General features: G+C 42.4%; 1 protein-coding gene and 1 pseudogene across 1 annotated transcript in view; both read right to left on the bottom strand.

The window, feature by feature from the left end:
* igdcc4 (immunoglobulin superfamily, DCC subclass, member 4) overlaps positions 1-13849 on the bottom strand; it is a 156841-nt gene that overhangs the window by 67430 nt on the left and 75562 nt on the right. The window contains 2 exon segments of the mRNA XM_088333509.1: positions 3543-3677; positions 11082-11215. Of these exon segments, the coding sequence (XP_088189635.1) occupies positions 3543-3677; positions 11082-11215 (269 nt within the window).
* Positions 11507-11596, bottom strand: LOC148366705 (U2 spliceosomal RNA; annotated as a pseudogene).

The raw sequence follows: 13849 nt of genomic DNA, 5'->3' as shown, positions 1-13849 counted from the left end.
AATATAGGGCTCGCATTTTATGTGACACAGCCCTCACTAACATTTATTCGGGTGCAGTACTAAATATGTGCCCGTATTTGTAATTGCCATCTCGAATAGTCACATGAGCCGAAAACACGAGACATATACAACTCGGGGTAGAACTGAAAAATGACGCACGCATGTGCAATCTGCGTCAGGTGGCCGGGGACCTCCCCTTTTTTCCCTTCCATTAATTTTCTGTGTTAATAAATTGTGTGTCCAATTTCATTCGGCCTGGTTCATTGAATCTGTATTTTTGCGATCAGTAATTCATATCAGAACTCAAATAACTGAGTAATAATGTAATTTTAATTTTTACACACGAATCAAGTCCTTATTTTTACACCCTAATGGAACAACAGTTAAAGTCGTCTATTAGAATGCCACACTACTCTTTCCGCAGCATCGACATCAATCTGTCATTCAATTCTGGAGGAACAATACCAAGTGAAAGAAACCACCAATGACAAAACAGAGACGACTTCCACATCTGTGTTACAATCTGGCACTATTCTCCACAGTTTGATTGCCCTGGGGCTGTTGTATACAAATATAGGGTTTGTATTTTATGTGACAAAGCCCTTAACATTTATTCTGGTGCAATACTGAATATGTGCCTGTATTTGTAACTACCATCTCGAATAGTCACATGATCTGAAAACACGTGACATATACAACCCGGGGTAGAACTGAAAAACGACGCACGCATCTGCAATCTGCGTCAGGTGGCCGGGGACCTCCCCTTTTTTCCCTTCCATTAATTTTCTGTGTTAATAAATTGTGTGTCCAATTTCAATCGGCCTGGTTCATTGAATCTGTATTTTTGGGATCAGTAATTCATATCAGAACTCAAAGAACTCTGAGTAATAATGTAATTTTAATTTTTACACACGAATCAAGTCCTTATTATTACGTCCTAACGGAATAACAGTCAAAGTCGTAACTACCATCTCGAATAGTCAAATGATCCGAAAACACGTGACATATACAACTCAGCAACGCACGCATCTGCAATGTGCATCAGGTGGTGTTGTACAAAATAAACTTGCATTTGTAGAATAGATTTGCATACATTTAGAAATAAATGTAGAAACACTTGCTTACAGTTGGGAGAAATGTTGCTTACATCTCGGGAAGGTCTCGGCGGACGAATTAGTATAAACAATCCTCCTTAAGGGAGGACAACAGATAACGGCTAAGGGAAAGGTAACATAAACTGGCATAAACTTAAAAACACTTCCAAATAAGGACGGAACCCTGGGCAGGTCAGGCGTGAAAAGGGACGGGGCCAAACCGGGTACACGTGCTATGTTGAAAACTATAAAGACACACGCATATCTTTGATTCGCTGAGTCTCTTGTTGAAATTGTGTATCAATAAAAAGAACTCCCTCTTACGTCATTTTGATTCCTGCATTTCTTTGAACACGTATGAGACGATTCAACAAGATTCAACAGACGGCGCCATTGGTGATCTGTGGCAAAAGGCATAGAAGCCAAATTCTCTACACAGTCGGCGTTAGATTAATGCCGGGCTTAAAATGTCAAAAATGGACGTGAATTTGTCTATTTTTATCGCTGTTTAAGCTTGTAGCTTAAAATGTAGTGAGGCTTATACAAAGACAAAATAAAGTTTAGCCTTTATTCGGTGCGCTTTGTGGTCTGGAATTTACTGTAATCCGTACAAATAAATTGAATGAAACTTTATGGTAAAAACGTGTGTGTGCGCCAAGGAAGTGCATAGGACTTCGACATGACAAATCACCTAATGGAAATCGCCGCGTAACTGAACAATGGAACAATAGAGGCGAAGGCTATTGTTCAGGAAATTCTTACAGCTGCAGGTATGCAAACGCAGATATAGTGACAATGATTGAACAATTGACACGATAAAAATGACTGCAGAAGGGGTGAACAAGTTTTTGATTGGTGGAGGAGATCATTTTTATACCTGTCAACCTCCAGGGCTCCATGCCCTTACAAACTGTCGTATTTCCCCTTACTAAATACAAAATCTTACACCATATTTTTTTTTCCAAACGTGTTTAATCATGTAGTTTATGTTATATTGTACATGTGTTTCGTTGTATCATAAATAATGTTAATTAACATTTTGGTGTGAGATACTGAGTTGCTCGACATGAATGAGGTTTATTATTATTAAGTAGAATAATACATTTTCTTATTCAAATTATTAATTCATTTTCTGCATTAATTTATTGTTGGTAATATACTGGTTAAAGGGATAACCACAAACCTGTATTTTTTTCATTTTCTCCTTTTATACCACATTTTTTTTCTTAACTTCTTTATACAACATCATAATTTGTAATATTATAATTAATATTATAATAAACATCAAAGCAAGTGAGCATTTTGAGAGCCGGCTCTCTTTAATGAGTTGAGCCGAAAAAGCCGGTTCTCTAAAAAGAGGCGGACTTCCTTTCACTACACAACTGCCACATGAAATCCGATGTTGAATGATGCATGATGGGAAATCCCCAGGCGGCAGACGCATGCGCACAGTAGCATCAAAACGCTCGCTTCGTTTGCAACGGAAAAAAAACGATACCGAGATAGAGGCTACCGCGGCGAACTCGTTTGACTTGATTGATTCGCTGTTTCGTGATAGACGGTGTATTCCGGATGGTACCCATAATTGACAAATTTGCATTTTTCCGTACAGATTTTCTTGTACGTCGTATACGCCTTGAAATGCATAATGAACGTACTTATGAACGTAAGATCAAAGCGGCGCTGCCACGAGCGGCTGCCTTTTCCAGCAGCTGCCCTATTGTTTTATTGTCTGCTCCTATCTTCGGTGTTTTTTCTTCCTGTTTTGACAACTACACTATGGATCACTTCTATCCTATGAACATGGGTTTTAGCGCACAAAAATGCGTGTATTCAAGGAATCAACTCCTTGCCCTGAAGAATTCTCGTGCCGGCGTGATGAAGGGGCCTATCGTGGAAGAAGAGCCGGAGCTAGCGAAGCGGCTAGCGGCGTTATAAGTCTTCGGTACCATCCGTAATCATGGTAAATGCGAACTCACGACCAAATAAGATCATCGAGTGCTGGTGGAAAACATCGAAGCGCACAGGGAGCGCAGTTGCTGTGTTTTGCAGAAACGTGGCTCACGTTTAGCATTCCGGACGCTAACGTGTAGCCACCCGGAGCTACCCGGAGCTATCCGGCTTTAACGCCGCTAAACAGAGACACGAAAGCCGGGGGGAATCGGAGAGGAGGCGGACTTGCTAACACGAGGTGGTGTATCCCTGGATTTTCACAAAGAAAAGTTTTCCATCTGCCGCAGGGATGTCGAACTTTTGGACTAGCGTGACGTCAACCGCTCCGCTACAAGCACCCCTAGGGCATCATGTTAATCTGTAAATAAACAACGGGGTAGACTGCTGGAAGTGTGAATTTCCCTACGGGGATGAATAAAGTATCTATCTATCTATCTATCTACTTTGTACGGCAAAAACGTACAGGTTGACAGGTATGCATTTTTGTCATGTTACCTAGCCTGCTCCAGGACACCAATGGCTTGGGCTGTCCCTGTGCCATGCACTCCATCACAGCTGGGCGGCCGAGCACTGTAGTCGCATTCCGAGGAGCTGCCACAATCGTAACCCTGCTCAGGTCTTCTGCCAAACCTGGATAAGAGGAAAAATAGTGTAAAGATGCAAAAAACAAGAACACCAAGGCTCTTTTCAGAGTACAGTGGAACCTCGGTTTTCGAACGCCTCTCGGTTCGAACAAATCGGTTCTCGACCCAAAATTTCGAGAAATTCTTGCTTCGCTTTTCGTTCAAAAAAATCGGACTTCGAACGCCGGTGCGCTAGGGGCGACGCTGAGCGGCGTACGAGAGTAGATTGCCCCCACCCCTCGTGAAGAACTGTTGTCACGGCAACGCGCACTCCTTTTCTGTTTTCGTTTTTCAAAAGCAGTAGGGCGTGTTTTAACCCCTAATTATGCCTCGGAAGAAGGTGGGTGCAAGCAGCTAAGTTGCTACAGGTGAAAAAAGAGGAGTAGTGCGTACAACTATTGCATTTAAGAAAGAAATAATAGCAAAATATGAAGAAGGTGTGAGAGTTTCCCTTCTTTCAGGATTACAGCATGGCTTCTGCCGACCGGTAAGAAATCCTATTCATAATTATTTTCTTTATCCTTCAACCGCTCACCACTTTTTTGTGGAGACCCGGGTGCTAAATGACGTGTAAACGACCAGATTTTTTTATTTTTACACGTTCATGTTAGCGTCATCTTTCGTACGGGAGATTACGCTAACGCGAACGTACGATTAGCCTGGGTTAGCTTCATGTTTACTTTCGTATTAGCTTTACGTTAAATAGTCAAGATAAACATTCAGGGTGTTGGAACGGATTAAAACAATTTTACATTAGTTTTAATGGGAAAAAACAGCTTCAGTGATCATACAAATCAGTTTTCGTACAAAGAAATGGAACGGATTATGGTCGAGAACCGAGGTTCCACTGTACTTCAATTCTCGTGGGAGCAGCAGCCTTAACAGGGAAGCCCAGACCTCCTTTTTTCAAGCCACTTCTTCCCAAGACGTTCCTAGGCCAGCCTAGAGACTGCGTCCCATTCTTCTCACTTTCACTCGCTATTTGCCTTAGTCACTCGGTTTTGCGCATTCGCGTGAAAAAAATAAAAAAACACATATATATTTAGAAAAAAAAATTTAAAGCATTTTTGATGTGTCGTTGCTACTTCGTGGTTCCACTTTCGCGTGTTCAGTGCTTCACAGGTCTAAAAAATAATAATAATAAAATAAAAAAATAAAAAATAAAATAAAAATTGTTTTTTAAGCATTTTTGAGGGGGCGTCGCTACTTCGCGGATTTTCGCTTTTCGCGGGTGGTTTTGGTCCCCCATTAACCGCGATATCCGAGGGATTACTGTACTGAATTCTTTGTCACGCCGACATTGTATGAGGAAATGTTGCCCCGACTCAAGTGATTTGAAAATAAAAGAATGTTTTAAGAATCAATAAATGAAGTATACATATTATCTTAAACATAAAATACGTAAACTATGGAAAAAGTGGTTAGCGCGTGTGCAGGCACAGTTCTAAGGTCTTGGGAACCTCTCTTGAGGGTTTAAATCCAGCTACCGGACTTCCTGTGCGAAGTTTGTATGTTCTCCCCGTGCTTGCGTGGGTTTCCTCCGGGCACTCCGGTTTCCTCCCACATTCCAAAGACATGCATTTCAGGTGGATTGGCCGGTCCAAATTGTCCCTAGGTGTGAATGAGCGAGCGAGTTGTCTGTCCCTGTGTGCCCTGCGATTGGCTGGCAACCAGTTCAGGGTGTCCCCTGCCCACTGCCCAATGATTTCTGGGACCCTACTGAGGATAAGCGGTGCAGCTAATGAGATGAGATGAGATGGAAAAAGTGAAAGTGAAAAAGTCAGAAAAATCCCATCCCTGCAAATGTTATGATGATTTAATGAAATGCATCAAACAATATTTTCAGGTAGCTTCTTTTCTTAGAAATGTTCCAAAAAAGCCACATTATTTTAGTTTTTCCAAAGTCTTCCCGATACTTGTTTGATCATCTCGTGTTATTTCATTAAAATCCCCCCAAAACATTCCTTTAAACATACTGTACACATAAATAGCCCCTGCTATTGGACTTAAACATAAAATATCCAGTCTTTTCAAATCAACCGACTGGAAAGTACTATCTCTTTTCCCGCCCAGCATGGAGTCTTTGGTCAGAGATATTTCGGTATCGGTTCGCTGAAAACACTTTTTTCATCTTATCGTCGGTAGTCTTCAAACGCTGGCCTGTTCTGGAGCTGCTGGTTTAAATGAGGAAGATCCCTTTTATTCTCAGTTGGAATCCTGATAGCCTTGTCATCGCAATCGTCTGTTGATCTACAGATACAGTGCCGAGGTGCCAATGCAAATTGGATTTTAGGATGAAATGTAGGATTTATGCAGCAGCCAAATTAATATCACTGTGTGGCAAATTTTCTTTAAAAAGTCAGGATGGAGGACACTGGTACATAGTTTGTTAGGATTAGTTTAGCATGACATGGTTGACTCGGTATCTACGTGATCACGAGGTGGTGTAACCCTGGGTTCAAAGATTTCCATCGGCTGCAGGGACGTCGAATATTTGGACTAGCGCGTGACGTCATCCACTCCGCTGTTGCTAAACTAAAACACAGCACCCCGAGGTCATCCTGTTAATCTGTTAATAAACAACAAAAGGATACTGCTGGAAGTGTGAATTTCCCTACGGGGATGAATAAAGTATCTATCTATCTATCTGTCTATCTATCTATCTATGTATCATGGTAATCACTATTTTCACTCAACTCCCAGCTCAACCTATACTTGACTCACAGCTAGACTGGTTGATAGTTTCAGTCAGAGCTAAAATCTTCCTCGGTCACAGTTGAAATCCTACACAATTCACAGCTAAACTGCTACTCGATTTACTGATTAACTTCTACGCGATTTAAAGCTGAAACACTCCCCGACTCCTGATCTCCACAACTGAAAAGCTGAACTGCTATGTGAGTGACAGCTGAACTATTACTCGAATCATACCTGAACTGCTGCTTGGGTCATAGCTGAATTGCTACTCGATTTACTGATTAACTTCTAAGCAATTCAAAGCTGAAACACTCCCCGACTCCTGATCTCCACAACTGAAAGCTGGACTGCTATGTGAGTGACAGCTGAACTATTACTCGAATCATACCTTAACTGCTGCTTGGGTCATAGCTGAACTGCTACTCGATTTACTGATTAACTTCTACGCGATTTAAAGCTTACACACTCCCCAACTCCTGATCTCCACAACTGAAAGCTGAACTGCTATGCACTGACAGCTGAACTACTACTCAAATCCTACCTTAACTGCTGCTTAGGTCAAAGCTGAACTGCTACTCGATTTACTGATTAACTTCTACGCGATTTAAAGCTGGAACACTTCCCGACTCCTGATCTCCACAACTGAAAGCTGGACTGCTATGTGAGTGACAGCTGAACTATTACTCGAATCATACCTTAACTGCTGCTTGGGTCAAAGCTGAACTGCTACTCGATTTACTGATTAACTTCTACGCGATTTAAAGCTGAAAAAATCCCGGGCTCCTGATCTCCACAACTAAAAAGCTGAACTGCTATGTGACTGACAGCTGAACCACTACTCAAATCGTACCTTAACTGCTGCTTGGGTCAAAGCTGAACTGCTACTCGATTTACTGATTAACTTCCACGCGATTTAAAGCTGAAACACTCCCAGATTCCTGATCTCCAGACCTGAAAAGCTGAACTGCTATGTGACTGACAGCTGAACTACTTCTCAAATTGTACCTTAACTGCTGCTTGGGTCAAAGCTGAACTGCTACTCGATTTACTGATTAACTTCTACGCGATTTAAAGCTGAAACACTCCCCGGCTCCTGATCTCCACAACTGAAAGCTGGACTGCTATGTGACTGACAGCTGAACTACTACTCAAATCGTAACTTAACTGCTGCTTGGTTCAAAGCTGAACTGCTGAAGAACTCACTGCTGAATTTCCACATGACTCAAAGCTGCACTGCTTACCGTATCTTCTTTGTATAACATTTTCTTCTTTGTTTTCTTTTATCCTCACTGTTAAATGTGAACCTGGAGTGCCATGCCCAATTTCGTTGTCACAATATGTTCAACCCATCTTGTAACAATGACAATAAATGTATATTCTATTCTATTCTTCTTCTATTCTATTCTAAAAAAAAATAATCGCTGAATTGCTATAATACTCAAAGCTGAACTACAACTCAGGTAAAAGCTAACCTGTTAAGCGACGTCAGGCTGAACTTCTAGTCAACTCACAGCTGAACTTCTGCTCCACTCAAATCTAAACTGCTACTAGACTTCCAGCTCAACTACTACTCGACTCACAGGTTAACTGTGACTTTATACTGGAAATGTGGAGATTACAGTTTGGATACACTAAAACTCCTAAAAGGCTGGACAGAAAAATGAGAAGTGAAATGGTGCGTTTTGGTCACTCTGTATTCTTCCTTGTGTGTTTCTGTCATGATTGCTGATTCGGGGCACCAGCCTTGACCGCTGACTCTTTTTAAACCCCCGGCTTCCAAGAGGAAGCTGTCAGACCGTCCTGCGAACCTACGCTTTTGCTAGGCAAGCACCGTACCCTCCGACAATCTCCTGCTCTGTTTTTCTCCTGCCTGTTACCTGTTGCCGACCTGTTTCTGGACCCGTTTCTGCCCTGCTCTTCCGTCCCGGCCATGGACCTGTTTTGCCCTGTTTCTTGCCTGATACTTGTTGCCGACCTTTTTTCTGGACTCGATTACCGCCCTTGCTCCCCTGTCCCGGCTACTGACCAGCTTTCCTGCCACCCACGACTATCCCAGCTCGACACGGAAGCAGCGTTCCCTCTAAGCTGCACGCGTGCGCAATTGCGCACTGCTTGCACATTGTCAGCGCAGTAGCTCAGTAGCCTAGATGGTAGGGCGCCCGCTTTGAGACTGGGAGGTCGCTGGTTCGCGCCTCGGCCGAGTCATACCTAAGACTTATAACATTGGTAAAATGGCGGCGCCCCTCTGTTGGCTGCGGCTGCATCGGCTCGCTACAACGGGTCAGGTGTATCGACATTTTGGGGGCGGCAGTAGCTCTGGAGGCAGAGCGCTCGTCTTGGGATCAAGAGATCCCAGTTCGAATCCCGGCTCGTCCGTGTTACATGTCGAAGTGTCCTTGGGTAAGACACTGAACCCCTAATACCCCCAATAAGCAGGTTAGCGCCTTACATGGCTGCAAGGCCGCTATTGGGAAATGTGGAGCACATTGTAAAGCGCTTTGGGAAGTCATTGACTTGAAAAGTGCTATATAAATGCAGATCATTACATTTCATTTCATTTCACAATAAAATCTAGCCAGCGCACAAAAATGAGGGCTCAAAATTACTAATTAAGAAACAACTTAAGTCAAAGTTACAGTGCATGAAGGTAAAAATACACAGGTTCCCCTGACGTTGTGTCCTAAATGCAGTAGAACGAAGATGAGTAAAGTTAGTAGATTTTGTCGAGAACCGGCTTCTTCGGCTCGGCTCACTAAAAGGAACCGGATCCTAAACGGCTGTTCAGCTTGTTTTGGCTTCTTTAATCCCAACATGACCAAATATTATGTAAAATTATGCACAAAATGACTTAAAGAAAGGGGGGAATAGAACAAAAAAGAAAAAAATACCAAAATGAAAAAGGGTGAAAAGCTGAGAAAAAAAGAAACAAAAGGAAGAGAAAAAAAGAAGGAAAAATTTAGAAAAAAAAACAGAAAAAAAAGAAAATAAAGAAATATAGGTAAAAAAGTAAACAGAGAACAAAAAGAAAAAAGTAACAGCTCGGAAAAAATAAACACAATGAGATTTTTTTTAAAGGAATTAAAAAAAAGGAGAAAAAAACACGGAAAACATATATCTTGTGAGAGAATTATAAGAGCAAACGACGTTTGTAGGCCGTACAACCTACACGAGTCAATTCATTCAAAAGAGAAAAATAATTTTGCATTGCCGGAAACTCAGCAACATGTAACTTGATGTCAAGTTTTGGACATGTTTGATCATGAATTATCTTGCCACACTTGGGATTATGGTTGCTCACTGTTGTTTCAAGCGTTGCTCACCGACTTTGTGCGAACGCTCAGACCCGTAAGGAAAATTACAGGGAACATTGCACGGAAGTGCCACTTCCACGTTCCTGCCATCAGCTACCCGTTACCAACGATCATCGGATCTCGGAAGCAAGCACTGCTCTCTTTTTCGATAAAACTGAGTTAAACGATCGCTATTGGGTCCTTTCTCCGTTTCTGGCTTGTGACAATATGTAGCCTACATTTTCAGTTGCAGGAAGTTCTTCACTGGTAAGCACTACCCAGGGATCAGAATGGAGCTTTTCATTTTCAGCCAACAGCATTTAACTTATTTGCTATGTGAAAATTGCACTAGAATGGATTAAATCCAACAAAACAGAAACCATGTATTTTTTTCAGTTTTAAGATGTTTAAAACGATTGGGGGATTACAATGTTACAACCATCACCATTGTTGTTGTGTTTTGATGATGAAGATGGACCTTGTATGTAGCTACTAATCAACAATATATATGAAAATATATACATTAATAACCATTCATCATTAATTTGAAAATAGAATGCACAAACTGAACATGCTTAAAGAAAATACATGTCAGTCTGCGACAGTCTTCTCCAGCCATGACCACTTAAATTTATTCTTGATTCCTTTATCAATCTCGGAGACAAAAGCCTCGTCTTCTTTTCTTAGTATTTTCATATTTACTTTTTCAAACACTCATTTCACTGTTTGAAAAGACCGGAAGGAGCGCCATGTTTGAGAAAGCCAATGCTCTGAACAAAAGCTCCGCTGATTGGTTATCAGCGAACCTATCGACCAATGGTAGGAGTCGATCTATTTGTTGTGTGTTATAGATCTAATGCGCGGCGCTTCTTTTTGCTGATTTTTCTCGCGATCTCTAACTGCTAACTTGGGGTGATGAAACAGTCACGTATCATACCTCACCCCCCCAAAATATTTTCTCATCGAATTTAGACGATTTACGGGAATGACCTTTGGGATTCAAAAACAGCGGAAATCCGCGGATCCGCGGAAAATTCTGATCCCTGAATACCCCATGTTTTGCATAAATAATGGATACGTAATCCTACATATCTGTTTAGGTAGGTGGAGCATGCACCTGTCCTCTTGGGCGTGATCTGTAGGGGACAATGACAAACTAATGCCAGATGCAGTCAACCACGAGGATAGAAGAAATGCAATGGCAAAGCAAAACCACGAGAGAGCAGCATCGGCATCATTTCTAAGAAAATCTGTCGAGAAATTTCAAACATTTACAAGCATTGCCCCGAGCCCTCATTCCTCAAATCTGTTGTGTTTCCGAACTTGTTTTCAGTTGCACCATACGATGCAGTGACATCTAGTGGTCAAATCGAACGGACTGTACCTTTAAGTGCCACAACGTAATCCTATTTTGCCAGACCGACCTGCGGTGACGGTGAGCCGGGACTGGTGACTGATGTTCCTCCCGGCAGAGTTGGATGCCACGCAACGGTAGGCGCCCTCATCGTCCTCGGTGACCTCCAGAATCTGGAGCACGCCGTTGGGAAGGGAAATGAACCTGTTCCAAACAGATGACAGACGGGAGTCAGAACCCGAATACAAACAAGATGCTGCGCTGAGTGAGCCGGCGGGATTCCGGTTGAGTCGCTCGCCTTTGTTCCAGACGTTCTGTGCGGGGGGTTTTTGGGGTTTTTAAGGGTTATTGATCTATCTTCGTTATTCATTATCCATTATCCGTTATCGGTCAGTTCATAATACGCTACAAAGCCTAGGAGCCGGGACACTTACTCTCAGCCAAAAGGCCAAGCTAAGGTCCTAGTCCTAAAGCCATGCTGCGATCATTGCGAATGCATCGTTCCCGGAGGTACTGCAATACCGGGCCGATGCGTGGAGTGGACAGAGCAAGCTCATATTCCATCTCCGAAATGCAAAAATCAAAGATGGTGACTTCATAGAAAGTAAGCCAACTCTTTCATGACGTGACGATATGACGTTTTGAGTGACAACGCCGACTCGGTGAAGACGAGTTGGAAGACGTGATGTGCCTTTAAGGCTGTGTCTTTTCAGGGTTGGGTAGGGTTACTTTAACTCGGGGGGGGGCAAACTCATTTGAACTCGGGGGCCACACGATAGAACAACAATTCTGTCGGGGGCCGGACTAGTAGATTAAAGAGAAAGAAAAAGAGAGATAAAGAAATAAGAGAAAGAGGGAGGGAAAAGGAGAGAAGGCAGGATAAAGAAAGAAAAAAGGGAGAGAGTGTGAGAAACAAAAGAGATAAAAAGTCGTGAAAGAGGGGAAAAAGAAAGGGAGAGGAAGAAAGTAATCAAAAGAGAAATAGAAAGACAGAAGGAGAGAAAAGAGAAAAGAAAGCGCAAAGGGTAGGAAGAGAGAAAGAGAAAAGGGAGAGAAGGAAAACAGGAAGTTTGAGCAATGGAAGTTAAAAAGACACAGAGAGAGAAAGAAACAAAGAGCAAGCAACGAAGAGAAAAAGAGAGACACAGAGAGTGAAAGAGAGAAAGAGTGGGAGAAAAGGGATGGAAAGGAGAGAGAGAGAGAGAGAGAGAGAGAGAGAGAGAGAGAGAGAGAGAGAGAGAGAGAGAGAGAGAGAGAGATACAAGTACAGTGTCTTTGCTCTTTGTTTGAGGCACCTGGCTTTGGCAACATCAAGTGGACATATTTCAACCTGCAGCTTGTTTTTCTCTTGCGCTTCTCTGAGTGTTGTCTCGCGGGCCGGATTCAATCCCTTAGCGGACCTGATCTGGCCCGCGGACCGCCTGTTTGACACCTGTTCTTTAACTGGATTACTTTCAATTACTTTGGATTACTCCAATACCAAATATGCTAATAAAAGACAAAAGAAACTAAATATGAATGAAAATACAAACTTTTGTGCAGGCTTGGGAAGTAACGGAATACATGGAACGGCAAAAATGATGTTGGCAAGCTGTTTGGATTTATTTTCATTTTGTTTCTGTCGCATTTTATGTTCGTTTTGCAGGAGATCAAAGAGATCAAAGCCAGGAGAGAAAGCTTACCACGTGTTGTGAGTCATCATTTTATTCATATTTAGCTTCTCTAATCTCATCTCATTAGCCGTACTGCTTATCCTCATTAGGGTCGCGGCAGGGGGGCTGGAGCCCATCCCAGCCATCTCCGGGCAGTGGGCAGGGGACACCCTGAACTGGTTGCCAGCCAATTGCAGGGCACACGGGGACAGACAATTCACTCGCTCATTCACACCTAGGGACAATTTGGACCGGCCAATTCACCTGAAATGCATGTTTTTTGGAATGTGGGAGGAAACCGGAGTGCCCGGAGGAAACCCACGCAAGCACGGGGAGAACATACAAACTCCGCACAGGAAGTCTGGAGCTGGATTTGAACCCACGACAGGTTCCCATGACATGAACTGTGCCGCACAAGCGCTAACCACTGAATAGAGAATGATTTAACTTCTAACAGTGTATTTTTTTTTTTCTTTTTTGCAAAAAAATGTTTAGTAGCTGCCGTCACTTCGGAAATTTCCAAAACAAGAATAAAAAGCGATGTAAACAACTTAATCACAAAATAAGATATAAGTCTTATATGTGTTATCTTCAGTAAACAGTAAAAACCACTTCACCGAATTAACTCAAAGACCAAGGTCGTTGCACAAGCTCAGCAATAAATTCCTCCCACCCCACTTCAAGAAAATTAATAGAAAACGTGATGCATTACCGATTTGTCATTAATTAACAAGAACAAAAAAAAAAAATAGAAACAAGGTACGTTAATGGAGTTTTAGCCAAATGACCAGCATGCATCACTCGGAATCGTCTGACTGCGATCGTTCCACCAGATGACATTCACACGCACGCCCCCTTTATAAAAGTGGATCATTTGCAGTCTAGACTGCTGCAATTTATTGATGTATCAATTGTGCTTCTGTGGAACAAATCAGCAGAAAAAGGAGAGAGGGCGGGACAAAGAGAAAGAGAGAGAGAGAGAGCGTGAGAAACAAAAGATAAAAAGTCGTGAGAGAGGGGGAAAGAAAGGGAGAGGGAGAAAGAAATCCAAAGAGAAATAGAAAGACAGAAGGAGAGAAGAGAAAAGAAAGCGCAAAGGGTAGGAAGAGAGAAGGAGAAAAGAGAGAAAAGGAAAAAAGGAAGTTAGAGCAAAATGGGTTAAAAGGACAGAGAGAAAGAGACAGAG

The sequence above is a fragment of the Urocampus carinirostris genome, chromosome 4 (genome assembly GCF_059441175.1).
Source record: "Urocampus carinirostris isolate Australia breed hairy pipefish chromosome 4, RoL_Ucar_1.0, whole genome shotgun sequence".
Lineage (NCBI taxonomy): Eukaryota > Metazoa > Chordata > Actinopteri > Syngnathiformes > Syngnathidae > Urocampus > Urocampus carinirostris.
Note: the sequence above shows the minus strand (reverse complement) of the source record. Positions and strands in the feature narration are given on the sequence as shown.